Source organism: Furipterus horrens, unplaced genomic scaffold (assembly GCF_987537825.1).
Source record: "Furipterus horrens unplaced genomic scaffold, mFurHor1.1.pri manual_scaffold_6, whole genome shotgun sequence".
In the NCBI taxonomy this organism is placed as follows: domain Eukaryota; kingdom Metazoa; phylum Chordata; class Mammalia; order Chiroptera; family Furipteridae; genus Furipterus; species Furipterus horrens.
The window spans coordinates 192006702-192020690 of NW_028327176.1; the positions used below are offsets into that span (position 1 = coordinate 192006702).

The 13989-nt window shown below is 53.0% G+C and overlaps 1 protein-coding gene across 2 annotated transcripts in view; it reads right to left on the minus strand.

Annotated features, from left to right (window-relative positions):
* The window catches only part of PDE10A (phosphodiesterase 10A), a 192835-nt gene that overhangs the window by 32634 nt on the left and 146212 nt on the right, over positions 1-13989 (minus strand). For both annotated transcript variants that reach the window (XM_090280712.1, XM_090280711.1), the window contains exons 6-11: positions 11100-11240; positions 8972-9127; positions 7673-7723; positions 6624-6682; positions 4886-4937; positions 797-939 (exon numbers count right to left, since the gene is read on the minus strand). In XM_090280712.1, coding sequence (XP_090136838.1) covers positions 797-939; positions 4886-4937; positions 6624-6682; positions 7673-7723; positions 8972-9127; positions 11100-11240 — 602 coding nt within the window. The remainder of the gene's footprint in view (positions 1-796; positions 940-4885; positions 4938-6623; positions 6683-7672; positions 7724-8971; positions 9128-11099; positions 11241-13989) is intronic.

A 13989-nucleotide genomic window follows, 5' to 3' on the forward strand; every position in this document is an offset into this window, starting at 1 on the left:
GGACGTGCCGGGAGGGCAGCGGTCCCCTTCCCCTGGCTGGTTCCATCACTTGCCAGGCAGCCCATAGGAACAACAGCCCTTAATGAATAAGTGCTTTACCCAGACGCCATTATGACCAAAGCACTCTAGAGGATTATGTGGAAAATCGTTAAACGAGACGCGGAGAGAAAAATAAAAAGCAGATGTCTAAAACCATTTCCATTTCTGAATGCTAAGCTTGATCCTGGAAAGTTTTGACAGTGCTCCTTGCAGGCGCTCAGATTGTGACATTCTGTTCCCTTATAAGTGACCAAAGCTGTCACATACAGAACGACAGATGCAGCAGCAGTGTGTCGATCCGCTGGTTAAACCGACGCGCGGTCACCCAGCGTGGCAGCTCTGCCCCCACCGTGGTCTGGGCTTTGAGACAGCCCCATCGGCTGGGGACCAGTGGGCGCCCAAGCGCTGAAGTGCGTACGCCCTGCTCCTAGCCGTGGGAAAACCTGCAGACTCCATCCAGGTGGGGGGCGCCTTTACCTACCTGGGAGCACTAGTAAGTTTTTCCAACATGATTTCCAAAAGGACCGCCTCCGGAAGACGGCATTTCCAGGAGTGACGCTAAAGCTTCCTAGGCGCGGTGTCGCTGGCACTGCAATGTCATTCCCAGAAGTACTACCTTCAGGAGGCGGGTCCTGGTGGGAATGATATCACAGCATGACAAGCACTGTCAGCGCTCCTGTGGAAGGCACAGAACAGTGGGTCACGGGACACCTGCATGGCTGCACGCACAGCGCACGGACGTCGGCTCTGGCTGTACCTGATCTCCTTGGTCTTCTTGAAGACAGGCTTCCCTTCCTTTTCCTCTCCAATGTCAAAAAGGTCGGAATACAGCTCCTTGTTCTTGTGGTCCACCTGGAAGAGTGCACAGCGGTCTGCATTCACCAGGTTTTTTGCATATATCTGAAGACAAACAATAAAACAGGAATAAGCCGGCGAGAAACTCAGAGTTTACAGGGAAACTGCATCACACGCAAATATTAATTTCAGCTCTTCTATGCTTGCCTTGCATGGGAAATTAGCATCACTAACTGAATAAAGGTGTGTAAATACAAAATATAAAGTATGTAGTTACTGCTAACGTGCTAACACTAGCGGACACCAATGTGAGGAAATGCACAGCTGCCGGGCTCCCTTGCCATGTGCTGGATGCCGAAACACAGTTCACCCCTGACCCGACCCCCACACGGTCGGAAGTCCACATTTAATGTTTGAGTCCCCGAAACGTAAGTACACCAGCTGTCTCCTGGTAGCGGCGAAGGATTGGTTCTGAAATCCACGATGCTCAAGTCCCCCCTATACCAGCGATTTTCAACCGGTGTACCACCAGAATTTTTGGAACACAGAGGACCTGCCTCTTTAGTCAGGGCCACCGACCTCTTTGTCTTAGTTGTCAAATCAAAAACAAAGACAGCAGCCGGCACAGCAATGGCTGCCCTGTGTGAATGAATCACGATGCCTATTTTTGTGTCAGATCAGCAGAACTTCCGCCATCAGCGTATGTGCTCCATGAGATAAAAAAGGCTGAAAATGCTGCTATCGTCGAGGGCAAAGATCAGTGCATTCCGCCGCCCTTCCCCATCTGCAGGCTCCCAGCCGTGGAACGAAAACAGGACAGGTATTTACTGGAAAACACCCACGTGCCGGCGGCCCTGCTCAGTTCACCGCTGGGCAGTGCAGAGGCGAACTGCACTGAGGCCCTTCCGTACAGGAAGGGAAGGATCCAGCAGCCTCGTCCCCTGGGAGTCTGCCTGCCACCCGGGCGCCCCTCCCGGAACCTCTCAGACGCCCCCGCCCCCACCCCGCACGCCTCAGTCTGGGCCTCTGTCTGCTCCCGGGGAAGCTTCCATTCCGACTGGTCGGGGTTTGCGAACTGCCAGTTGTAAAAATATGAGCTATAACCCCTAGCGGGACACGGTCTTCCCACTGACGTTTTTGTGTTTTCCTAAATTGTTCAGTGTTTGGTAGGTGCCGGACGTCTTTACACGCTTTGTGGGCACGAACACTCAGTCCTCACGACAACACTGAGGCAGGAAGCACTGTCGCTGTATGTCGTTTAGGGAAACCAAGGCATGGAGATGGCGGCCGTGTGTCTACCATCGCACGGCTCGTAGCCAGAGGACCGGGAACTTGACCCCATCCCAGCTGCTGTCTCAGCGCTCTGTGCTTTCCTGACAAATGTGCGTTTCCGTTTCTAGACGAAAAACCGTGTATTCGCTTTGTCATCCTTTCGTTTATCAATTTCCTTCAGCAAGTGTTTGTCTGAGGCCAACAGACCCTCGCTGTCCCCAGGGGGCTGAGCCTACAGTTACGTTGCAAATAGCATATTTACTTGCACTGAGGATTCTGGCTACCTCCACCCTCCAGATGACAGACGTGAAGCCGTCCCTTAGAGAAGAAGAAGGAGTTCTCCGAGGATGGCAGGTGTCCCAACGCCTACGTGGGAGGCACCGGAGCCGCCTCGTGGCCAGAGGAAAACAGAGCGCCTCACACAGAAGCTGGCCCACACGCTGATCGGGGAGCAGCCAGAGGCGGCCAGGGGCCCGGCGGGGGCCCGGCTCCTCGTCCTCGCGCCCCACGCCGCCTTCACGGCCCCCGTCTGCGCTCACTCCCTCGGCGACTCCGCCGGGCTCAGAACCCAGGGGCAGCGCCTGCCAGGCCCCGTGAGTATCACAAGTTCCAGCCAGCTCGTCTCCCCCGCTGGCCTGGGAGTTCCCTGACAACAGAAACTGCTTCTGGCTCCCACGGTGCCCCGCGTGCCAAGCAAGGGCCAGGGCAGCGGCCAGCTCAGGTCCATCGCCGCTTTTGTAAGGGAAGGTTTGGTGGCCCAGAGCCATGTGCGTTCCTCTGCGCGACACTGAGGGCCGCTGGACGGGCGGGGCTGAGCAGTCACCACAGAGCACAGCCCGTGATGTGTGGCCCGGGAAGTGCATCTGGCCCTTTACAAACCAGGGGGCCAGCCTGCGGTTAGAACACATACGGGCTCCGAACCCGAGGCCTCTCACTGAACACCCGAGGGAGGACGAGGGCGCCAAGGCCTGGAGAAGGCGCCGGGCAGCGCTGCTGGGGAGCACAGAGGGGCCGCCCGTCTAGCGGGCCACGCCACGAGACCCGGATCAGTAAATAATAATGCAGCCCTGCGCTGCCGAAGGTTAACCATCTGCAGTGAGTCTGCATCCCTGGTGCCCAGGGTCACGCTGGCTGGTTACCCTGCTGTCACGTGTTCATGGTCATCATCATAAAACTCTGAATAAAGTGAACAATTTTCTGGAAAAAGGAAGGGCCTGCCTGCCTGCAGAGCGACACCCCACTCTCTCCTCCCCTGCAGGCACCCCCGGCAGCTCCCTCGCCTCGGTCTCCCCTCCCGATGAGCCTTCGCACCACGGACTCCGGCTTCCCAGCCCCTCCTATGACCTCAGTCCCCCTGATGGTGCTGTTTCATCAGCGTCTGTCTGCCTGTCTCCCCAGACGACCGGCCAGGAGGGCGAGACTGGGGGGACACTCACTCACTGGATCAGAGCCCCAGCTGCCGTCTGCACAAGAATCTAACAGACGCCCAAGACAGCTCTCAGCAAACGGGGACGACGACACCCTGAAAGGACTTGGGGCACCAAAGACGCTGGACAGGGGATCACAGAGCTGCCTCCCAGAACACCCGCAGGGCTTAGCAGGTGATTTGCGTCCAGCCTTGAAGGAGCAGAACTCGTGATTCGTTCTGTCTCTGTCCACAGAAAAGCATGGAGCGTTTCTCAAGTCATTCTGCAAGGGCAGCATGACCCCAGGCCACTGAGGGGACCCCTCCAGCGAACGAGCAGCAGGATACGTGAATCACAGCTCCGTAAAGGCGTCTTTAAAGACATCAACAGCAGAAGGACCAGCCGACAAGTGTTTCTGGTCCTCCAAGCACAGGCTCTGTTACTCTGTATCATATCTTTATATTTTCACATTCTTAATACTTTTCACTTCTTTAGAAATTTCTTAAGTCTTGTCATAACCAAATAAGTTATTTTTTTCCTGTGCAATGAAGTATTCTTTTTATTGCTAAATAACACCTTCGATGAACCTAACTACTGGAGAAACGCGCTGAAAGTAGCAAAGCCTAATGTCACTCTTGACACCCTTGGTCACCTCCTGTCTCCCAGGACACTGACCCTCCAACAGCCCACAGCCTCCGGCCCTGAGCTCGGACAGAAAGAGGCCAGAGAACAGACACCAGGAAACCTGGAGGTGAGGCGACTCCTTACTGGGCAGGATGGCTATGCATTTAGAGGAAAACCAGGAAAACAACAGGAAGCAGAAATGCCACTAATCAAAGTGCCCAACAGGCACAAATGGCCTCAATCGCGCCTGGTCGCCCACGGGCAACCGTGCGTGTCACTCTGACCATTGGAGGTCACTTCTCCAGCGGAGTCTCCCCAAACCGCCAGAGCAGCCACGCAGGGGGACACGGATAAAACCCCATTTTGCGTGACCTTCAGCTCCCGGCGCCCATTAGCCTTCTAGAAGAGGGAGGACTGCAGACTGACGCTGAGGAGGAGGAGCCGCAGCATCAGCCAGACTCGGGCGGGACTTCCCCACACGGCCCACAGGCAAAGGCTCCAAAACGAAACCACATGTTTTCAAAGCTCGTCACTAAGTAACGAAAAACACCGAGATATTATTCAAAACGTTATTCAAAACCCTCTGAAACCAATAGAAGTGATAAAAAAAAAAAAAATCAAGGTGGTACCTGCAGGTCCCTGTTCACCTGCTTACAACAGCCTGCACGTCTGATACACTAAAGGTCCCACCCTGTGTCCGACGTGCATCTCAGGGTAGATAAAGGCATTTTCAAAACGAGGCCACGTACCATTATGTGTTCAAGTAGAGAATCTATTGCGACTATGTTATCAAAATATGTCCTGAAAAAAAGGACATAAAACAAGTCAGTAACCTTATTGAGAAACACCAAGCATGTTAAACTTTGAGTACATTTCCCAGTTTTGTCTACATTTAAATAAAATTAAAAAAAACATAAAGATGTCTGATTTTTCTCATCTTGTGGAACAATCGATAATATTACTTTGAAGAGATGAATGAAACTTTACTCATTAGAGTCCAGTACGAGGACCCTAATTTCTGAGGGTGTGTTAAGCAGCTACTTTATTGGTAAGTACTGAGGTAGGAAGTTTGTAGCATTTAACTATAACTGGGGAGGGATAAAATTGGGTTCACCACATTTAGCATCATCAGCAATAATTTCTGCCTGACACGAAAACATTAAGCTACATCTCATTAACACGGTTAACACGCAAAGTGCCCCCCAAAAGCGAAAAGCTGGGTGACACTGAACATCCTGGGAAAGCCGCCCAACTCATCGGAGAAGAGACGCCAGCGAACAGATGACGCTCGGGGCTGCTGGCCTCCCACAGCGCAACCGCTGTCCTCAACACCCAGGCGACGGGCTGGAGGCCGCTGGTGGACGCGTGAGACGTGAGCTGGCAAGTGGGTGAGTGGACAGGCATGTGTTACAGGGATACAAACACGCCGAGAAGGCTCCCCACTGAGAGTCGGTCAGCAAGGGGTGCCCTCCGTCCAGGGGCGGGGGAATTGAGCGACACCCTCGTCACTAAGGGGACTTACAGCCGCACACAATGCCTGTCATTTAAAGGCCAGTCATCGGCCTTGACGGCGCTAAGACTTGGGACACGCTCACGGCCCCGCCCGCCAAGGAACGCACGGCAAGGAAGGTGGGAAGGAAGGTAGACGGACCTTGGACTGCAGGGCAAACGGAAGGTGTCACAGGAGGGATTTAACGGGGCTTCGCAGGACTCACACGATACTCACACACACGAACAAGAGAAGGCAAAAGGCTTCGCTCGCTCTGTGTTTTGAAATAACATCATGGGTCCCACAGCTGCTGTTTAATTTCACCTCCAAGAAAACATGTGAATTTGGGGATCTAAAGAAATCACATTTGATTCCGTATTTCTCTAACTTTATGTTTAAGGAAACAGAGTAACACAAAGCAGCGACTTCAGACCCATGAGTCATGGAGGTCCTGAGAGACAGCAGGTCCTAGTGTGCCCCCCGCCTGCAGCGGGCTGGGAGGACGTGACCCCGACCACACCTGGGGGCTCCAGGGGCCAAGGGTAAGCGTGCGGGTCAGAGAGCAGAAGGCCTGCCCCGTCCAGCAGAGCCCTCGTGAACCTGGAATTCCACTGGTGTCTGTGACTGCTCCCTCTCCAGCCAGGGAGCTTTTCCGGGACAGTGAGCTGTGTCTGAGCTACTCCACATGAGGAAACTAACACCGTCACATTAACAACAGGCTTTCATGGGCTGACGTTTGCGGGAAGTGCCCGAGAGCACTTTCTGGGAAAACACGAACCAGAACACTTCCCCTCCTGCTGCTGCTGCTACTTTTCCCCCACGGACACCTGGGGTCTCTGGCGGGGTCCAGGGAGTCTACACAGAAAGCACACAGCAAACTGGGAACGAAACTCGTCACGCGAACTCGGCACCCCGCACCTGTGGCAGCCCGTCACCGCCGGGCCGGCACTGACCACAGCCATGCTCAGTGACAGCTCCCACCCCCAGCGGACACTCACTTCGAGACGTCCAGTAGAAAGTCGTTCAGCTCAGTCTGCTTGGCCAGGCCCCTGCACACCTGCCCCAGAAAAGAAAGGCTGTTAATGACAAGAGACACCGGCTCAGTGAAAAGTGAAGACTCCAAAAGGCTGCTGACCTCCTTTTATTTTAAAAGGTATAACACAACCACATAGTCTATAATGTAAGAATAATATCGTCACAACTCATTTGTTCTGGAATGCTTAAGCTGCTAAGCATTTCGCATGTATCACCTCGCTGGACACTGCAGACCCCAACAGGGCTGGGCTCACATCTGTGACCCCGGCAGGAGGCGGCGGGGAGCTGCTCAGCCCCCGGGGAGCGCGGGGAGGGGCCGGTCTCCACTGCCGCAGGACAGAGAGCAGGCCTGGGCGCTGCTTCCACGCACGCACTCTCCCATCGGGCCCCCGGCTCCCTGCCCCTCGGACCATCACCCTACACGGGGCACACGCGTCCCCCGCACACCGTCCCTCTTTAACCCAAGCTGGCCGCGTGGACCCAGGAAAACAAAACGGCCACGAAAAGGCGCGGAAGATGCAAAGCAGAATTGTACCCTGCAGCATTCCTGACCTGACACGTCTAGTTACCAGGAAAACTCCGTGCAGTCTGTAAATTAGATCTTTTTTTTTTTTTTCTAAAGAACCAGGGATCTGAAATTTAAGATTTAGGTTTGCGTACACCATGTGGTGCAGAGGATGCTTTAACTCAGGAAGTGGAGTCATAAAATTATCAATGTTACTGCCAATAGGCGGTTGTTCTGGGCTTTTAGAGAAAAACAGAAGTCATAACTGGGCACATACATTCATTTATTGCACAAACGATGTGCAATTATATACAAAGATATAAAAATAACTGCAAGGTAATTAAGGCAGAAAGTAAGTATACCTAAGGGAACAGATGAAAATTTTACAAACAATGAACTAAGATGCAGACAGAAAGCACGAGGCTCCGCTGGGCCCTGCCTCCCTCCCCGGGGGCGCCTCTGGGGCAGCTCCTTGCCGGGAGGCCCCCCCGAAAACCACGGACTCACCTGCACCTGATGAATCGCGACGGAAGCCCAGGCAAGATTGGCTGTTGCGACCTGAAACGCAAGGACGGAAAAAGTGCCATTAGCCACGAGCAGACGTCCTGTGAAGGACTCTCCCACAATGTATGTGAAAAACTTCAGGACTTCGCTGTGCTTTTACATATTTTGTCAAACACGAAGCACCAAACATGAACCAGGTCTCCCTGCCCCGCCTCCCCCCCTTTACAATGGAATAGGATGTTTCCTTGTTCCTCTTCATTTTGGATAAAAAGAAAAATTAATGGATTAAGAGAGCAAGAGTGTAATGATTTTTAACGTAAAATAACCACTTTTAGTTTAATAAAAATACTACTAAAAGAGCCTCTAATGACCACTCAAAAGTGGTGAAGTATTTCTAACACTTGGCTGACAAGTTCTAAAGCCACTATTTGACTTCGTTATCCACTCACGTAGTGCCTGTTTACTGGGGGCCTGCGAGGTGCCCGCGACACAGCGCCCAAGACCGCAGGACTGACCCGGGGGACAGAAAAAGGCAGGACGCCAAGGGGGTGAGCGCACCGCGTGCCGGCCAGGGACGGGCTCCGAGGAAGGGAGGACGGGGCTCACGGGACAGGCGCGCTCAGGCTGGCCCCGCCGAGGGGGCCGCACTCGGGGTCGTCACTGCAGGGGGCGGCTGGGCCTGGGCAGGACGAGGACACCCACAGGCTCGGACCTGAGCTGGGCGGCCTTGCTCCGCGGCCCAGGGTGCCTGGGCAGGGGGAGGGGCGGGCAGGTGTCACCTGGAGCAGGGACAGTGGACGGGGCGCAAGGCACGGGGTGTGGCGGGCAGGTCCCCGCGGCGCTGGATTTTAGTATGAATGCCAATTGCCATTCGGGGAAGAGTGGACGGGACTCATGGTTTTCCACGCGGATTTGGCGCTGGGACCTTCATTCAGGACGTGCTCCCGGGAGACGACATTGGGAAGGAGACATGAGGACCCCCGGAATGTGCAAACTCTCCCAAGTATCTGCCCCTTTGTTTGATTTGCAATATGACATATTTTTACTTTCATTGTTAAAATGGGATCCTACTTTAAAAACGGCTGCGTTGCCAGGTAATTATTCCCCTCTCTAAATATTAACTGCAAAACAGAAAAGCTTTGAAAATCTTTAGTATTTAGTATCACAACGCTGTTCACCGGACCGCCGCCCAGTGCACAGCCTGCAGGAGCCCTGAGGGGCGGGGCCCAGGGGGGCGGGACCCAGGGGGCGGGGTCCGGAGGGGGCGGGGCCCGCGGGGGCGGGGCGGGGGCGGGGCCTCACCTCCTGCTGGCGCAGACAGAAGGCCTCCTTGCCCCAGTGCCGGTGCAGCTCCAGGATGCCGATCAGATCGCCGATCGCAGTCACGATGGGCAAACAGAGGACGGACTGGATCCGCGTCCCTGACTCCAACCCAGTGCCTCTTGGAAATCGTTCATCCTGAAAAGTAAAATGGGAGAAGATATACACTCAGTGCAAGAAATGGAATAATGAAGCTGTGATTCTTCTTTCTATCACAAATCACCTAGTACTTTTAATCAATAATCAGAACTTTTCAAGGAAAAGCCAAAGGACCGTGGCCACTGTAAACACTGTGTAAGACAACGTTTATCTTTAGCAACACGGAACCCATCCACTCATCCTGCTTTGATATTCACTTTTGTATGCAAGAATTTAAGCAATTAATGTATATCAATTTCATGCAGTAACAAACGTAATTATCACGGCTAACATTTATTATTCATCACCTTGTATCGTGCCAGAACTTTCATAAGGGCTTTTCAGGTACAATGTCACCAGTGAAAATAATTCCACATGTAAATACCATATGAAGAAAATTATAAACCTTTTCTCTTCTATTTTGCAAGTGAGAGTAACACAGAAGTGGGTGTTAATGACATTCACTCTAACTGAACCTCAAAGACTCATATTAAATACTCAAATCATCCAATAATTATCCATTTTTTTCATAAGACATGAAATTGGTTCTTTGACTTTAATAGATTTCCAGCTTAGCAAAATCTCTCAAAATACAGGAAAATCAAATGAATTAATATCAAAACACCAATTCCATGTATCCAGGTTCTGTCTGTGGGATGCTTTGCATGAATCTAGGAAAATACAGATCTATACTCACAATTTACAAATCTTCTGAAAGTCTGCAATGTATGATCGAACCTTTCCAATGGCAACTTACAATTTCTACTTCTAGTACTTACTTTCTAAAATTGATGTGTATCTGGCATGACACATTGTGCAGGTTTAGGTGACAACATGCTGCTGTGACAGAGCATTCACATCCTGCCACGTGACCCCCCGTCACAGCCTTTGGTGAGCACCCCTATCACGTCCCAAATCATCTTTCCTTTTTGTGACGGGGATAATCAAGACCTAGAGTCCTAGCCAGTCTGGTCATTATTCAACTATATTATACAGCACGTACTTCAACTACTTCCCTTTTTCCTCCTTTTTAAAAAATAAAATAACTAGTTACCTAATTTGCTCAAGGTCATACAGATCGAGGCAGAACCAAAATTAAAACCCAGATTTCAGGGGCCTAATCAATAGTTCTTCAGAGCAAACTCGTTACGCCTAGAAACTTGTCTGTGCCTTTGTCACCCGGGAAGGCTGAGCTCACGTGGCGACACCGGCTCACCATGCTCACAGGCACCGTGGGAGACCGAGGCCACACGAGGCTCCACACGGTCTCGTCCCCTGACCCATGGCCTCCACCAGTGCCCTGAACCGAGTCTGGGCCTGCCCATGGGTTTGCTGCAGCCAGTGAGAGGGGAGAGAGTCTCAGGCAGGCTTGAGGACCTCTGTGCATGTTCTGACTCCTTCTTGAGGACCCCGCTGCCACTGTAAGGCCACATCAGGCTGTCCATGCCAGGGTGGTGGGGGCGGGACCCACAAGGAGAGTGGGGCCCCCTGAGACCAGCCAGTTCCTGTGGGGGGGCCACTGACGTCAGATGTGTAAGCAAACCAGTCAAACACAGCCCAGAGCAGCAAAAGGCCTGGTCCACGGACTCGCGGGAACAGCGGGGCATTGTTGTAGGGCGCCACTAAAACTCGGGGTCACCTGTCACCCAGCAGCGGCTGTTCATGCACATACATCCTCTGCTAAGACATGAAACACGGGATAGTCGTCATTCAGCTTTCCTGAAGCGGAACATACAGTTTTAAGCTTAACTTCACTGGCAGCCATTCAAATAAAAACTATTCAAATCTTGCGCTTCGCGGGTATGTAAGCCACGGTTTTCTGAGTACAAAGAATTTACTTCCGAGTTCACTTACTGGCCTGTATCTTGCGTTAATGCTTTAATAAAACGCCTTAAATGATAACGTCAACATGACATGTCACCCTTCTTAAACATTTCAGGTTACACAGGGCACAGAGTGAGGAGCCACGTACCCCGAGGATGTCCTCCACGAGCAGCGTCTTCCGCGACTTGGCCACGTAGGCGGAGGTGGTGGTGCCCTGGGCGATGGGCCCCATGGGGACGAGCCGGGGCCGCCCCTCCCTGATCCCGGGCGGGGTGAACACGCACAGGCTCTGGCAAGAAGAGAGGAACAGGCCTTGGAGACACAGAGAGACCGCGGGATGGGAGGGAACCGTCCCGAGAAGTCCGGGCGCCGGGGCGAGGCGGGGGCCGCGCGGCACGGGGCTGTGCCAGGCAGTGCCAGGGTCGGACCGCGGCCCCCGAGGCGCAGCTCTGCCCGCTCCGCACGCGCGCGGGCCGCAGGCCAGAGACCGGGCCGCAAGGCAGGTCTGTGCGCAGACGAGCCCGTCACGGAGCCTGCGAGGGCTAAAGCGGAAAACAGGAATGAGCTGTCCTGGGCTCACGGGTGTCACGCAGGAGCCGGGCCCGGCAGCCTGCAGGCCCGGCCCGCGCACCGCAGGACAGGGCAGGGCTCGGCCCGGCTGCCCGTCTTCACCGAAACGTCTCCTTCCCGGAGCTCGGTCTCACTAAGACGCGGCGGCCCCCTTGCTCAGCCCGGCCTGCCAGCGGAAGGGCGCCTGCAGCTCTCGACAGCGCCTCGCTCTTCCCCGTGTAGGACGCGTGGCGCAAGTCGGGTGTGTCTCCCCCTCTCAGGCGGCCGGGTGGGAGGGCACAGCTCTAACACGGTTTTTAAGTAAACGTTCTTAAAGATGTGATTTGTTATTTGGACTAGAGCGGATCCCGTTTTTAAAACCAAATAGGGTTGCCCGTCCAAACCGCCAGCTAGCGGGCGGGGGCGACTTGTGGGCACAGCCACGCCCCCTTGGACACCCGCTGCGCTGCGGGCAGGTCCCGGACCCCGCGGGCGCCTTAACCCGCGCTGATCCCTTGGCTGCCGGCTCCTCCCGGTCCTTGCCAGTGTGGAGCCCGTTCCGCGTGAACGCAGCCAGCTGGGCTGCGGGCTCTGTAACGTCAGGCAACCGCCCCCCAAGTAAAGGCCTCTGCGTGCCTGGAAAGGGAGAGCCCCTCCTGAACCCCGGCTCCTCCCAGCAACGGGGCTGGCAGCCACCCTCTGAGAGGAGCAGCCACAGGCCAAGCAGCGGGGTCCCGAGCGGACCTATGCCTGTCAGGACGGAGGCTCAGTGGTATTTGCTACTGACACCTGTGGAAATGGTTTTTAAGTGTTTCCATTTTAAAATATTTCAATACACGTCATACATTCTAACAAGATGTTAAACATGTAACTATCTGTAAGGCGATCAAGGACAATGTCACCTTATTTATTTTAAAAGGGGCCAGAAACCAGCATCCCTGTTTGGAAAGTTGCTATAATTCTATTCCACACTGATTTACATGTAGCAGAGCTGGGGTCGGACCTCGTCTGCGACACAGTTCAGGGTGTGTGATGGCTGAGAGAAGGGCAGACAAATGAATCAAGAACAGGAAGAGAGGACGTCAAGACAAAGTAAAAGGACCTGAAGACAAATCGGTGTTGACAATGACTTTCTGAAACTGTGAGACGTTCATGGCAAGGAGGATGCTGACCCATGCGCTTTTCTCTACCAAAGAGCTGCAGGAAGTGAGCTTTAGGGGACTGAATGGATCTTCAAGAGCTGGGAAGGGGAGTGGTCTCCGGAGCAACTGCCCAGCACCAGCTTGTTTACTTATTATTGTGATGATTCCTGACTTTGTAGTTTGAGGATCCACCACACATATTGTTTCTGGATGACTTCGCTCTATGCCCATGAAGGTTGGGTTTCATAATCTCTTCACGTTATACTGAGCATCAGAATTCGGTAACGACAGAATAGTTTATACACTCCTGCATTATTAGATCATTTATTTAATTTTATAAATCATTTATCACCTGTATATAGAGTTACTATATGATGCACACACACACACACACACACACGCACACACACATAGATATGGAATTACTGGACCTAGAGCATAGGAAAGGCTATTCTATGTATTAGGCTTTCTGAAAATAAATGGTTTACAAGCCTTTCAATGACTTGACTGAATATGAAAACCTTCTCTTTGTGGATAAATAATCATCAACAAATTAAATAATTCTTTACTGTGGGAACTTTATACTTGTTTTACTAATTAGCTCGTGATTTTTATCAGCTGATCAAACAGAAATGTGTCCAGATGAGAGCTGAGGGCAGACGCTAATGACATGTGTAATCACGTCACATCGTCATGTGGAGGCCGTGGCAGAGGCGGGAGCGGAAAAGGGGGACCGTGTACAGCAGACACCTTCTCTCCTCTGCATGACTGGTTTCCGACATTATTTGGGGATTTTTGAGTTTGGGGTATTCTTTTCCACTCCATAAAATTCCCATGTGGAAACTCCCTCCATGACACCCACTGAAGGCCCGTCGCTGGTTTGAACTGTGTGGCCTCGAACTCACGCTCTTCACAATCTTTGCGGTCAGATGGGATGCCAGGCGGCTATTATTGCAAACAAGGGACGGCGGGAAGAAGCCTCTGCATGTCGCACGTATTCAAGGACGGGAGGAAGCTCACTAAATCTACTTTCACTCACCCCCAGTCACCACCAGACAGACAGCTGCGCATTGAAAAGTCCCCTGTGCCCCGTATAAACCGCCACTTCCGTCGTCCACTGAAGCCCCTGCACACCCCGGACTGCTCCTCAACACCACTCAGTGCCTTCGGGGGACGGGTCTGCCACACCGGTCTCTCTCCTGTAGGCTCGGAACATGCTTTTTGACCTGACAAGGTACAACTTGCTCTGCTTCTTTATGTCGCAAAAGCACCACGATTTATTGTGTAAGCCGCAGCTGGCGTTTCGATCGGCGAGGGGCCTGCGATAACGCATTAACAACTGATGGT